Below are 14,553 nucleotides of genomic sequence, written 5' to 3'. Positions count from 1 at the left end.
AAGCAAGTCAAAGAAAGTCAAAGTCAAACAAAGTGACCAAGCCCTGTCGGTCTGACTGCAGTGGCTACCTCAGGGTTTCCAAAATCAGCCTAAGGAAGGAGCTCAGCAAAGCCTGTCTCTCTGTCTGCAGCTTGTCTAGGGACGTACAACACACTCTGTCAGTCGGTCCTGTACCACTAAGCAGCTCACACACTGGGGACTCCCAGTGCTTTGCGGTCACTGAAACACAAAGCACACAATATAAAGTATGTGAGTTCCCTTTCTACAGAACACTACCTCCAAAATACACCATTACAGCCTTTTATCAGGCTGGATTCAAATGTACTTTATAACTCAGTTCGCTTAAGAGGATAAGCAGAAATTGCAGTTCTGACTTTAACAGATGAAACAGTTGCCTTAGTTTTGATTTAGAGATCTAGCATCACTCGGACAGCAAAACCACTTTTTCCTTCATGACCCCAGTCGTTGGTTACACCTTTCTAGATACTCTTCCTTACATTGTTGCCCGTTATCTCTCATCTCACCTACATCACAAGAATGAAAGAGGCGGAAGCCTATAGATTAACAGAGGAAACAATCCTGCAGACATAGGGCAATCGTTAGATCAATAACAAATTAAAGTAGAGGAAAATGTCATTTGCTGGAAGCATTCTTCTTAGAGTACAAACTAATAAAGGTGTCAACTTCAGAAAGCTTTGGAGAATTTAAGCTGCTTCAAGGAAACCTTGCAGAACATCTTGAAGAAACAAGTATCTTTAGGGAGCTGATTTGCTTTCAGTTTCAGGCTTATTTTCAGGATTGCTAGGAGTGTTCAAGCACCTTCCAAATCACTGCATAATAGGAGAAAGCCAAACCTCTCTATTCTGAGGCAAAGAGGTGCAATGATCTGCCAAGACCTTTCAAGAGGCATGCTAAAAGATGAGACATTTCACTTCAACCTTGAAGGAAAAACCCCCCCACATTACATCTTCCTACTCCCCTAAAAGCCCTGTTCCAACCAAAGCCAGATATTCTTTCTGCAGAGCAAAAAATTCAACTGCAACTAATATAGAAGTATAGAAAAGGACAAGAACTGATCTTGTTACTGAAGTGCTATGCTTATTTCCCCATCTCCTCCCACGATGGCTCCCAGCAGGAGTCACACTTCGGTTATTATAGCCTTTCCACGAATTTCAAGAGTAACATTCACATTCTGGCTGACATTCCTCATGGGTGGGAAGAAGGAGTGATAAATGCGCAATTGCATCCCTTCACCAGATGTACAGCCTTAACTTTCCTTGGCTTTTAAGGAGAAGGGTTAAAAATATTAACAAAAATAATATATATCCATTTGTATATATATATATATATATGTATATATATACATACATATGCAGAAGTTACCAGTACTGAACTCAACGGCAACTCCACACAGGCACTGTCCTGTCTGCAAAGGCAAGCCCCACTGACATCATTTCAAGTTTTTCATTTGTTCAGAAAATGGCATTTTATTGGAAGTATAACTTAGGTTTATGGATACATAATTACCATTTGCAAATGCAGACCTTAATCACCCACAAGAAGATGGTAGAAACAGTACTTACTGATGCAAGTGGGACAGACAATGAGTGAATTTCCTTGAGAAAATACTCATTTGGCTTCTGTTACAGGCAGCATCAGAGCATGAAGACCTTACCACTTCTCCACTGTTCTCCAAAAGCCTTAATTCTGTGACCTTTCCACACTGAGCTATTATTTCCCAACTGGCAGGCACCCACTAGGTGCTGTCCTCCCTAAGCAGCAGGGAGTTGTTTTTAGACAAATGACTCAAGATGACTGAGTTGACAGCATCACGTAGCCAAAAGCCAACGCAGGAAGAAGATGCTGCCAGGTCCCTGTTGAAAGGCTATGGGGGCCCAGGAACTGCACACACAACCGCCACCAGCCGGAATGAACATCTTCTGCAGAAATTTGAGCCGTACAAGCCTAGAATTCTTTTATCTTCATGTGGTGCTAGACTGATACATTTTTTTTAAACTCCAGAGATCCAGGAATAGGACACAGGTATCCTCCCTCCCAGTGCACTGCAAGGTGATTCAGAAAGCAACATTTTATAGAATGGCGATGCAGGAGAGGGGGCTCCACAGGCCTTCTTGTTGTGCTGGCAGGAGGAGTCAAGCACTGACACACTGTGTGCCTCAGCACTGCCTGGGGCTGATCTGCAGCAAAGGGGCACCATTGCCCAGGTCTAACACAACGCTTGTCTCAGAGGCATGACTTGTAGTGGACAACTCTTGCTGCAGAGATGTATGTAGTTACTCGTCTCAACCACCTACCCACTCCCCTATGTCAGACAAACATAACAAAAGCGAGCACTTCCCTTCCCGGACACTTCAGGACAGGACTGAACTGCCAATGAAGGCAAGTTTGCGTGACTACAAACAGCAGAGAACTGCAGTGAAAAAGGGTTAATGGCAGTGAATGGCCTCTCACTATCCTGGGTCATGCACAGTCATGAGAGGTAAAAGAAGCCCCGTCAGGGCTGTTGATGCCCTAAAGCAGTGCAGCTGTTCCCACAAGCACATGAGCCGAAGCCTAAACTCCTCACACACACACTATGCACAGCAAGAGACCTCGAGTGAGCTAACTTGAGACTTCAAGTGATCACAAGATGATGCCTTCAAAGACACTGCAGGTAATGTGTGTGTGTGACACGTGGGGTGGGAGGAGAAAGCAGGAAGAAAATGCAGCCGGGAAAGAGACACCTTGGTGCAAAGGGGGATGCTCTGTGTTTTATGACCACCAAATTTTCCATGTCCACGATGGCCATACCCATTGCTACAGGATTCAGAGAAGCATTATCACAGGAACAGGTAAAATGAATTCATATTTCAAATAAGGCAGTTCAAGTTGCGCTGCAGAACTTTTCTGTTATTTGTTACCAGCCATCATTACAATTTGTTGCATGGTTAAAACAATATTAACACAATTCACTATAACAAGTAATTCAGAGCAGCCAGAGGCTTTCTGCCTAGAAAACATTCTCTTACCACAATAATAAAGGGGCTTTTGATTTAGCCAAGGTCTTTTCAGTCTTAATGCAAAGAGTATGTGCATAAATACAAACAGGCTACAGCAGAAATTAGCATAATCAAGGCAAGATACTCCTTGGGTACTGAGTTACATTTAGCAATGAATTTAGCTATGACAACTGAAAAGATTTCTGCCATATATTCTGGGAACAGTAAATTCTATGCTACCACTTCCACAGATCAAAAACACAGCTACAAAGGCAGCTGACTTCTGGAACTCACAAAATCCTACAGATGGCTCCTTATCTCTGCATCTTCAAAATATTCTTGGAAGTTATACCAAAAGTCTCCCAAAGGTCTTCTCAGCAAGAGTGCCTGCACGTTTTAAATGACTTCAAAACCAAGAGTTACAGTTGGTTAACACACAGGAGGAAGTGTTGCCAGGTCTTAACCTCACAGTCTCACAGTTGTGTCCACACCAACTATCACGTGCTAAGAGATCTATCAGCTCAAACAACTAAAGGCTTTTTCTGCAAGTGAAGTTAGCATTTATCTTCAGCAATGTACCAGGTTTGTCCCTGAAAACACTATTCCCCAGGAAGCACTATTCACTTTCAATTTACCATAATTGCTCAAAAAACCCCTAATGTAACTTGATTTTCTTCATCTATTTAATCACTATTGCTACTGCTCATTCTATTTGCATTTTGATGGATTTTAAACCCTAGCATTACTTCTACACACTTTTCCTCAGCTGCTTACTCCAATTACTGAACTTTCTTCATTCAATTCTTTACCAAAAATTCTGCTTTATCGTAACAGTAACAGCTTTATTGCTCAGTAGCTTGGAAGTGCTGTGCATAAATTGCTTCCAATATTGCCTTTAAGCTATCAAGACACAGCCACAAGAAAGCCTGGTTTCTTCTCGAAAGACAAATAGAGCTCTTACTTGCACCAGTTAGTGAGCTGTGCTCTCTCTGGCACATCGGGGAACAGGAAAAAACAGAAATCAGCAGAAAGGCATGGAAGCTCAGAAGCATGTGAGTGGAGCTAGCTTATGTCCACACCACTAATTAATTACATTTTAAGGAGGCGTTTTTATACTCAGGCTGGCCAGATCAAGCTCATAGTAACACTACACTCAAGTATCTGCATATGTGAAAGTGCTTTCTGTGTCAGGAGTAACTCCAGTGGTTCTGTAGTTGATACTACTAGGACACTTGCAAGAGACAGGTTAATCAGCTGGTGTTGACAGTCTGCTAGTTATCATTATGTTGGGCAGAGTTGTTGTACACACCCTGCACAGGATTTGGTGTTCTGCAGGTGATACTAGAAACTGTCAGTATATTTAAAGTAAAAAAACAAAACAAACAACTGCCCCCCAACCAGACACAGCTGCTGTGACCTGCAGACGTCGACCCTCACCCCATGACAGGGACCTGCTTTGTTCACCAGGCATCCTTCATGTTTGGCTTCAGACTTTTCCAAAATCATTTGCCTCCTTACTTACTTACTGGTCTGGCTTGCAACAAGTGTTTCCTCAAATACTGGGATAAAATCTCCTTGCCAAACTCTGTGGATGAAAATTGCCTTGTAAATCTCACAAAATATTAGGCACTCCGTCTTCTCAGAGAAGGATTTTGGTGTCACCAAGTTCATTGAGTAATGGAAGAAACCAAACTGCCCAGCAAACTCTCATGCATTAGGTCACTGGATTCCCCAAATTAAGTTTCAACTTTGTAACATTGGTCAGGTCTGATTGGTATTTGTCACTTGAGATTAAATATGGAACATACCTATGATAAGAGCTAATTTTCAGTCAGCAACACATTGACAACAGAGCAGCCAATAATGTAATTTACATGAACTCCCATCATGATATTAATAAGTCAAGATTTTGAACACAGCCCTTTAAGGAAGTTGTTTCAAAAAAACATGTCATTTATAAACACGTATATTAGTTGTGGGAAAGTTGAGTGATGGGGACCTCCTGCCTTCAACATACTGGACATGTAAATCCTAATAAATATTTAGTATTTTATTGCTCTTGCTCTGATTGACAGGAAGCTGAACATGAGCCAGCAGTGCGCCCAGGTGGCCAAGAAGGCCAATGGCATCCTGGCCTGGATCAGGAACAGTGTGGCCAGCAGGACCAGGGCAGTGATTCTGCCCCTGAACTCAGAGCTGGTGAGGCTGCACCTTGAGTACTGTGTCCAGCTCTAGGCCCCTCAGTTTAAGAAGGGTATTGAGGTGCTGGAGCAGGTCCAAAGTAGGGCAATGAGGCTGGTGAAGGAACTTGAGCACAAGTCCTGTGAGGAGTGGCTGAGGGAGCTGGGGTTGTTTAGCCCGGAGGAGAGGAGGCTCAGGGGAGACCTCATCACTCTCTACAACTCCCTGAAAGGAGGTTGTAGCCAGGAGGGGGTTGGTCTCTTCTCCCAGGCAACCAGCAGTAGGACAAGAGGGCACAGTCTTTAGCTGTGCCAGGGGAGGTTTAGGTTAGACATTACAAAAAAGTTCTTTACAGACAGAGTGACTGGACATTGGAATGGGGCTGCCCAGGGAGGTGGTGGAGTCACTGTCCCTGGAGGTATTTAAGAAGAGACTGGATGTGACACTTAGTGCCATGGTCTAGTAGACCAGGTGGTGTTGGGTCATGGGTTGGACTCCATTATCTCAGAGGTCTTTTCTAACCCGGTTGATTCTGTGATTCTGTGACTCTAAGGTCAGCTGAAATCTATAAATCCTAATGCAGTGTGTGCCAAGGGTAGAAACAGTGCTGCTTACTACATCTCAGAGACGCATTAGGGCTCCCATGGCAAAGCGCTGGATGTAACACAGCAGGACTGGCAAAGTGCCTAGCAAGAAACAAGCAGGGTTTGATGCATGAATGACACCTACTAGGAGAATGAACTTTTCTGTCATCTTCCTAGGCTACCACATGCAGTTCCAAGAACATCTATAGTTGCAGGTGAAGTGCTGGAGTGTGCTGCACTGGTGGGAAATTATGTCTGTGAAGAACAAGAAACGACTACCACTGGCTTAGGACGTAAGTTGGCAAGCACACTGAGTTATGGGAAGATCAGGAGAGTGATTATTTCTAAACATCTATGACTAGGTGTGAGTCGACTCAGACCCTTAAACCTGTTGTCTCCCGAGAAGCTACACAGAAACAAAAATTGGGATGGGATCAGGGGTGCATCCACTTCACTGAAGACTCCAGAGAAGCCGTGCAGCTAGAGGAGAGCACTATCACACAGTAGGAGACTATCAAAAAACCATGCAGCTGAGGCAAGGAAGAACAGCTCCTGATGCCCTGTATGTGCCTAACAGCTCTCCAGACCATCACTTCTACTCACAAACAGATCCCTGTTTCCAATCCCAACAGCTCCTTGGCAGTAGGGTTTCCCAAATGGGTCTGCAAGCGTGGGAAGTAGAGAGAAACAGGATATTTACAAATTTGAGAATATTAACAGAAAAAAAGGCCACACAAAAGAGAAAAAAAATGCTTGAATTTAGTGCTTAATGGTTTTTAAGCTTTGCATTGTCAAAATGCAAAATTTTGATTTCTAAATTATGAATTATTAAAAAAGTTCAAGCCTACTCCCTGCACTAGTTGCTGCTTTAGCTTTATCTCAGCAGGTAGCCACCATTAAACACAGCAAGTAACATCTCTGTATGCAATTTCTACACTGAACTCAAGCTTTTAAAAAAAATACAATTATTTAAACTCCCCCAACACAAAACTGAAGGAGCAGCAGATTAAACAGATAAAAATACACATACACACAACATTCCCACAAAAATCCTATGCATAACTTGCATCCTTTTTCAGATACTGTAAAAAACTAACTTGAATGTTAGTTACATAGGGCTTTTGAAAACATAAGAGAAACCAAATTTTGCTACAAGTTTTGGGCTCCTTTGCAACCTTTGGGTAAATCTGCACATCAAAAACCAAAGAGGTGAAAGCCTAGGTACAATCAATCGCAGCATTGTGGACATACACTTTACTTCTCTGTTTTTTTTTAATCCAAACTTGACAAAGCTAAAAGCAATGACTAGTTGTCAACAGAAATGGTACAATAACAGGTTCTCTGCATTCACTCTATGACAAGGCAGTAGCTGAGGCACTTAACATAAGTTTTAAGTCTACCACAGACAACCGCAAACCAGCTTATACAATAACTATCTGTTTAGGTCTATTCAAACACAAAGTCTGTTCCTCTCAAGATTAGATTTAACCTATATTTTATTTCATTCTCTCTGCAGTGGCAGCTTGCCTAATTCCAGATGAATTATTACTTCTACCTCTAAATTTTTTGCATTGCAAAAGGCTTAAAAAAAGAAGAAAAAAACCAAAAAAACAAGCCAGCTTTCCATGCTTAGTGCTTCGCAACATAAAAATTACCCACTCTGCAGACAAACACACATCAAGATGCACAAGTGAAACACCACAAACAAAAAACCCTCGCTGCATTAAAACTCTCACTTGATCTCTCTGCAAATCATATGATTAAAATGGTTCTGTGCTTCACATTTGAGACAATGCTGCACCATATATAGCATCAGAGAGACTGCTGCGGAAACTGCAGAGGCAAAGCTGCTGCTCCTGTGATCCAGTTCTCTTCACCAATCTTGTAAGACAATTTTAATACCCAAAAGGGAATGTGAATAAGGAATGGATGAGGCATTTGGTCTTTCGGAAAAAAAGGAAAAGCAGAAGCCTGAAATGGTGCAGAGGAGGAACTTGATTTTTAGCACAGATAAGAGAAGACAGTCAAAGGTTAGGTAGGAGGCACTCCATTGAGGATTGGGGTGGGTGGGTGGGGGAGCAGAAGAGGGTGAAAAATCTGTGACCCAGAACAGGAGAAGTTAAGCACATCCCACAGAAAACAATTTAGTGACAGCAGAGGAGGTAATATTGGGGAAGTGGCTAAAAGAACAAACATATTTGTTACATTCTGATTATCCCTTTTAGACATGATTCACACCTCGGTGAAGATTCAGCTTACACCAAAAAAGTGGTCTGTGCTTACTTCTCAAATGTTTCTATTAAATTTCAAACATACTAATGAGAGAAAAACGGATACTCATCCTGTTACAGGAAGATTATGCATCAGCTGAGAAGGAGTTAACAACTGAATTGAAAACTCCATAAAAGCTGTTTCAGGAACCTATAGTTTATAACACTTGTAAGGAAAGTACACGTTAAACCAGCACAGACTCTTACAGTTGTAGGAAACGGTTGAACAAACACTGATGTATTGAATGGATGAAAAATGAACGACATGAACCCCCAGCATTTACAGGCACAATTTTAGACAGACAGTTAGAATCTATCCTACTCCTATTTTCCATCACAGGCAGTCTTGAGTTCCAACAGTAGGTACAGTGCCATCCAAGTGTTTCACCTGTCACAGGAATACAGGAACTCAGCTCAGATATCCATCTTTTTACACTGAAAATTATTCTATTATGAAAAGCATGTCTACATTAACTCATAAAAATATGAGTCACTACACAACAAAATTTTAATTATTGAAATTTTGACAGACAGAGCCTGAAGTTCAGAGTATGCAGAGGCTCAATGACCTCAAAGTAACGTCTACTGAAAACATACACTTGAAATTCTGGTCCTTTTATCCACAGCATCTGGTAGGAAAACAGAGACTCAGAAGTGACCAAGTAACGTAAAGCCCCTGATTAAAAATGAAAGTGACTTTTAGACCACTGTTGTAACTCAGGGTAAACAGAAACCTCCTACTGTTGTTACCAGAGAAAAATTTGAGAGAACCTATTTTCCATAATCTTAAATACTCATACTATCTGAGCCCTTTGAAAGCAAGAAGAAAAGCTTTATAATCCACACCTAAAAGGCAATCAGAAAGTGCTGCAGCAATGAGTGATCACAGCTACAAGAAAGTAAAACCACAGGAAGCCTTCCTGCTTCAGCTCAGACACTTTCTCAACTCCTTGCTTTCCCTCAGTCCCTTCTCTCCCCTACTCCAAAGCCATCCTGCCCATGGACCAGTTTCAGACAAGTGTTGAGGCTCAGTGGAGGTCTCACACTAAGTATATGCCAGTAAGTTTCATGAAAGTTGTTGGATGGGTAGAAGAGACAAGCTCACACTCCCTGTTAGCAAACAGCTGCTCTGAGCTCAGATGGCTCATTCTCTGCCTTGTCCCTTGGGCAAGCCAAGCAACACCAAAATGGCCACTGCATCACACTTCTTTTTAACCAAATGGTAACTAGGGATCAAGTAAAGATGCCAACTACTGCAGAGCTGTCAGGAACGGTTTAGCAGATGCAGGGGAAAACTGACAACAGAGGGCTGGGGTGGGCACCGCAGACAGAAGGCTGAGAAGAAAAACAGGGATGAAGTCCTGATGGCAGAAGAAAGAGCCGACACAAGAAAACTCCTCCTCAAGAAACGAGGCTGATTAGTTCTGTTGCACTTGGAACAATTTTTTCATTAGAGGACTGGCAAGAGAGCAGATTTCATGCCATACAAAAGGCACATGCCCACCTGTTCCTATAAACTAGCACAATCAATACAGTGCAAAGCACCACATAAGAAAATAATCTTTCTACTCAAGCTGAGCACTTAGTTTTCCAATAATTTTTATCCAGTCTGAGCACCTAAACAGGAATTCTACTTATTTATACTTAGAGAAAAGGATCTCATTTATGCATGCTTACATCCAGACATTACAACACAACTAACTGTACTAAGAGTGGTTCAATGTCTGTATTTTTAAATTCCTCAGAGAGGCACGTAAACATAGTTAAATGTAACTAATGATCTAACCTGTTTAATCTGCTTTCCTTTTCTTGCAAAAGTAGCCCTCTTTTCCTATGGGAATGCTTTTTACATGCTTAACATGCAAATGTTGTCCTTCAGTGCTGATACTTCAGCGTTTTCTGTACTTTGAAATCAGAAGTTACTGACACTCTGCTGCTAGTGTCACCTTGCCATTGCTTGGGAGATACTGCATTAGCATTTTCAGTAGAGATTTCTTCTGGAGGAGGCAGATGGAGTTACCTTCTCTCTGTTTATGCAACAGACTCCTCAGATGGAAGCATTACAACAGATCACCATGTGCTTCTCATATGGATTGTGCTTTGGGGAAATCAGAGCTATCTCCCTACTGACAAAAGCTATTGCAGTCTGCTGGAAGAGGAGTATAATTTGAACTATTAACATGAAGTTATGCATTCTAAATTACAAACTGCTTTGTTTGCCAGGATTTTAGACACACTAGACTTTTATTAAGAAAAAAAAGCAAACCCTTCTGCAACTAGATGCTATGAAAAGAATACACAACTAGTTACTCCCATAGCTTTGAAAATCCCATTTTTCCATACTTAGCAGAGTATGATGCATGAAAACAGTCATACATTCTCAAGCCTTGCAAATAAGTAAAACAAGTCATTGTCCTTAAAACTCTTGCCCCAGGAGAAGACTCACGACAGTGTTTTTCAGTAAAAACCTAACCTGAACAAGATTTTTAGTTATTAACTTTTTTTAAAATAAAACCAGCCAATACACTTTAGTTAAAATCTGCATAGAATTCAGCCAAAGTTAACTTTTCTTTTTCTCAGTGCAGAACGCACTACTGAAGTCTGCTAGTGTTTTAGCAAAAGGGTAAGAAACAGGCTGGCTTCACCCACCAACTCTGACTTCGTGTGACAAAACAGTGTCTTCTGACCACCCTCCAGCCAGTCCGAATTAGAGCCCATCACCTACAAAAACAATAGATGGGATAGATAATAAAATACAAGTCAGCCATAAGTGAAAATGCACCACAAGAGCAGCGCTCCACTCTCTCTGGGCATCTGAGAGATGTGGTAAGCAGACACAATCAGTCCAATTCAACAACAGCATAGTATAGCCATTGTTCACAAAAGCAATGTTACAAGCAAAACATGTTTTGATGACAAGAAAGAACACATGAAATAGTTTTAAACTAACAAAAAGCTATTTTACAAAATCCTTTATGTATTGCTAGGTTTGCTTTCTTGCAAACAGAGCTCTGGGCAAGTTATGCATGAAAAGAAGAAATAATGCAATAAGAAAGTGTTCATGTTTTTCTACTTCAAAGCACCTAAACCTCTGAATGACATGCTGCCTTGAGTCTTTTGCAGTTCCTTCAGTTACACATGTTCACAGAACTTTTATACTCTGCTGACATTCACACATTTGCTTACACACATTTGGCTGTTTTCACCCTTCCAATTAGCTTAATAGCTAATTTACCCGATGGATCACAACTACACAGCAACAGTGGTCTAAACAAGCCAGCGTTCAACAGCTTCAGAGAGAGATAACAACGCTGGCAGTTTCCAAGGGAGGAAAACAACAGACGAGCTCATGAGTCTCCTTTCATCTTATCCATACCAATTCTCCTCAGTGTTCACAGCCGGTACATAAGTAATATAATTTAGGGTTATAGAAGAGGCCTAACGAAGTAAATACATATTGGTAGTGAATTACAGAGTAAGACTGAGTCCATCAGACACCAAAAGCAAGACATTGAGCAGTATGTCTTGCTCCAGCAGAGGAGGATGGGGCAAGCAGCACAGAGAAGCAAAACTGAAAGGGAAAGGGTGATGTGACGAAAGCAACAGGCCCAACTTTACCATCTTCTACTTTATTAGTAATATTTTATGATACTACACTAAGCTTGGCTTCCCACTTGATTTACTAACTGACTATATATGTTTAACCTTTAATAAATGAGCAAGGACTACAAGGAGAAAAAAAAAAAGCAGGAAGAAGAAACAGTTGAGGAAATAAAGGGTTTCTCTCTTCCCATTTCCTTGTTAGCTTTGCATCTTAACATTTTTCTGATCTTTAAGTATAATTTTTGAAAAAGTACTGGTGTCTGTGGGGTTCCAACTTTTCCTTTACTCTTAGTATTTACTTGAAACTTTCTATTGTGTCTTCTCTTTTCTAAAGCTTCCCTTCCTCCATCTCTTTCCTTCACCGGGCACACATCAGCCTTTCACCAAAGCCACAAGCCCTGCTTCTGCACCCACCCTATGTGACCATCTGCAGAGACCAGTATCACCTCATTCATCAGCCGCGTGCTGAAGGCACGCGTCCTTGCTCTTCTTCATAGTATATAGTGCAGTAGTTCTCAGAACAAACAGAACATAAGGAGCACTGGGAGAAAGTAAACATACCTTCCAAGAGAAACAGAAAATCCTGTATTCAGCTATAAATCCTCATTATGCTACTTTGAACTCAACTGCAGTGGAAAAGCACACAAAGGAAAAAACCCACCACACCAAAAAGACCTCACAAAAACACAAACCACCTTTCCTCTCCCTTGATGACATGACTGTTTACCAAGAGCGTAAATAAAATTCAACAGGTTAAAACCAAACGAAAACCCCAAAACCTCCAAACCTACAACAGAAAAAACTCACAGAAAAATAAAATCCTTGGTCATCAAGTATGATTTAGACAAGTAACAATTGTAAAATTCAGTGACGGTAACAGAAGCCATTAAGTAATTTTCTTATTAAATGACACCTTTGCTTAACAGTCTGTATGTGCAGACGTTAATAAAGCTGATTTGTGAGCAAAAAGCACCGGATTTATAGATGGAAAAGTTCTTGCATGAACAGGAGCCAACCCTTTCAAGAATTTTCACGCAAGTGAAATCCTAACGAACTCAGAAGGGCTCTTTGCAGCTTCTCTATGCTTGCGAAAGAGAAATCATTCACCAGCACTCAGTCCTGACCCACTCTGTGATCGAAACACAAAGCTGGGACTTCAGGAGCTTGAGGTTCTGCTCCCAGTTCAGCCAGGGACCACCTGTGCAACCCTAGGCAAGTCTCTTAATCTCTTGGTTTTTGTTCTTTGCTTAAGAGAAGAAATGAAGAGCCCTAATCTGCCTTTTGTCATGCTGATCAGACTGTAACGGGTACAGAAAACCTGTAAAATGTGAGCCCCTTTCAGGATTACTGAGATAACAACCCATACCTCCAGCACTGAAGATTGTCTTAAACTTGGTTCCAAGTGTTTGTAGTTTGAAGCATGATTTTTGAATATACAGACGTATTAACAACTATCTCATGTCAACATTTCACAGAGTATCTCAACAAGCATTATTTTACAACTATATCTCTACTATTTAAAGTCCAAGTAACTTTTTGCCTGTGGTTCATGTTCCAGTCCACATCTCTAAACACAAAGGGCTGTGAAATAACATCAGCATTCAGAAAAATTATTAAAAACACTCCTTGCAGAAAAAGAAAAGTAACTGATTACTTCTAATTGATGTCCTTATAAGTTTACCCAGATATAAAGTATGTGCAAATATTTTATTTCTAATCAGAGACAACAAAGCACATAGTTTACACAAATAGGAAGTACAAGGACTTACAGATACTAGGCATACCTATATGTAGCTTAAAATAGTTCTTATTTTGAGGTTCGTTTTTTTTCATTTCGGCTTCCTTACTCAAACATGCCAAATGCTCAGTAACGCGTTCCTTAGTTTTCCTATGCTGCTTCCAAGTTTTACCAAGTCTGATGAATACTGCACATCACAGTTCCACTCCATTTACGTTGCCCAGAAAAAGCCAACATCCTCCCGAACTGAAGTTTCCTCCTGAAGGCAGTAAAGGGTAAATATCACCCTGACCGACACGGGCTGCAAGTCAGATTTATATAAGGACAAGCCCTCGTCCAGAAAGCCTGGACACGGCCTGACAAAACCCCATAAGCCCTAAATCCTCTCCCCAGCCCGCTTAAGTTGAATGTTTCCAGCCTCATTATGCTTCAATGACACTGGGCATCTTAATTAAAGGGGGGAAGAGGAGGGAGGGAAGACTCCTATACACCCATAAGGAGTTATTTGATACATCAGCAAGAGGGATGAACAACAGAAAAACAGAGAGGGGAAACCCCTCCTGGGAAGACACGAGGGGCTGAAGTCCTCGAGAGGTCCCTGTCCCCAGAGGAAGCGCCCCGGACGCCCCGCCTGGGCCTCCTTTTCTCCTCTGGCCCCGTCCCTCGCTCCTGCACAGGCGGCCGGGGCCGGGACCCCGCCGCCATGAGGCGCCTGAGGGCGGGAGGACAACAGGTAAACCCGGCCCCGGAGGGAGGGAACGCCCGAGACAGGGGTCTCCGCCCGCCCGCCTGGAGGAGAGCCCGGGGCGGGCGCAGGAAGAAGTCAGCCCGCCACGGCGCAGCGGAGGAGGCGGGCGGCGGAGGGTCCTGCCCGCCCGGGCGGCAGCTCCCGGCGCCCGCCACCCTCCCGGTGCACTCACACACACACAGCTCCACCACGTAGGCGTAGTAGGACCAGGCCACGACCAGGGCGATGAAGGCCACGGGCACCCAAGCCAGCACCTTCTGGCAGCACTTGAGAACGTGGGACGGCGCCATCTTCCCTGCCGGGCACCGCGGCAGCGCCGGCGCTGCGACGGGCGGGCGGCGGCTGCAGCTCCGGCCGCCGTTGCGGAGCCGGCCCCGGGCGGGCCCTGGGCGGGCCGCAGTGGGCGGGAGAGGGGCGGCCCCAGCGCCCG

At 42.7% G+C, this 14,553-nt stretch overlaps 1 protein-coding gene across 2 annotated transcripts in view; it reads right to left on the bottom strand.

Annotated features, from left to right (window-relative positions):
* Positions 1-14,459, bottom strand: part of ZDHHC20 (zinc finger DHHC-type containing 20) — a 48,652-nt gene extending 34,193 nt beyond the window's left edge. For both annotated transcript variants that reach the window (XM_027677182.1, XM_027677183.1), the window contains exon 1: positions 14,296-14,459. In XM_027677182.1, the coding sequence (XP_027532983.1) occupies positions 14,296-14,413 (118 nt within the window). In that variant the 5' untranslated portion in view covers positions 14,414-14,459. The remainder of the gene's footprint in view (positions 1-14,295) is intronic.
* Between the last annotated feature and the right edge of the window lie 94 nt (positions 14,460-14,553).

This window comes from Neopelma chrysocephalum, unplaced genomic scaffold (assembly GCF_003984885.1).
Source record: "Neopelma chrysocephalum unplaced genomic scaffold, ASM398488v2 Primary Assembly neopelma1_43, whole genome shotgun sequence".
Classification (NCBI taxonomy): domain Eukaryota; kingdom Metazoa; phylum Chordata; class Aves; order Passeriformes; family Pipridae; genus Neopelma; species Neopelma chrysocephalum.
Note: the sequence above shows the minus strand (reverse complement) of the source record. Positions and strands in the feature narration are given on the sequence as shown.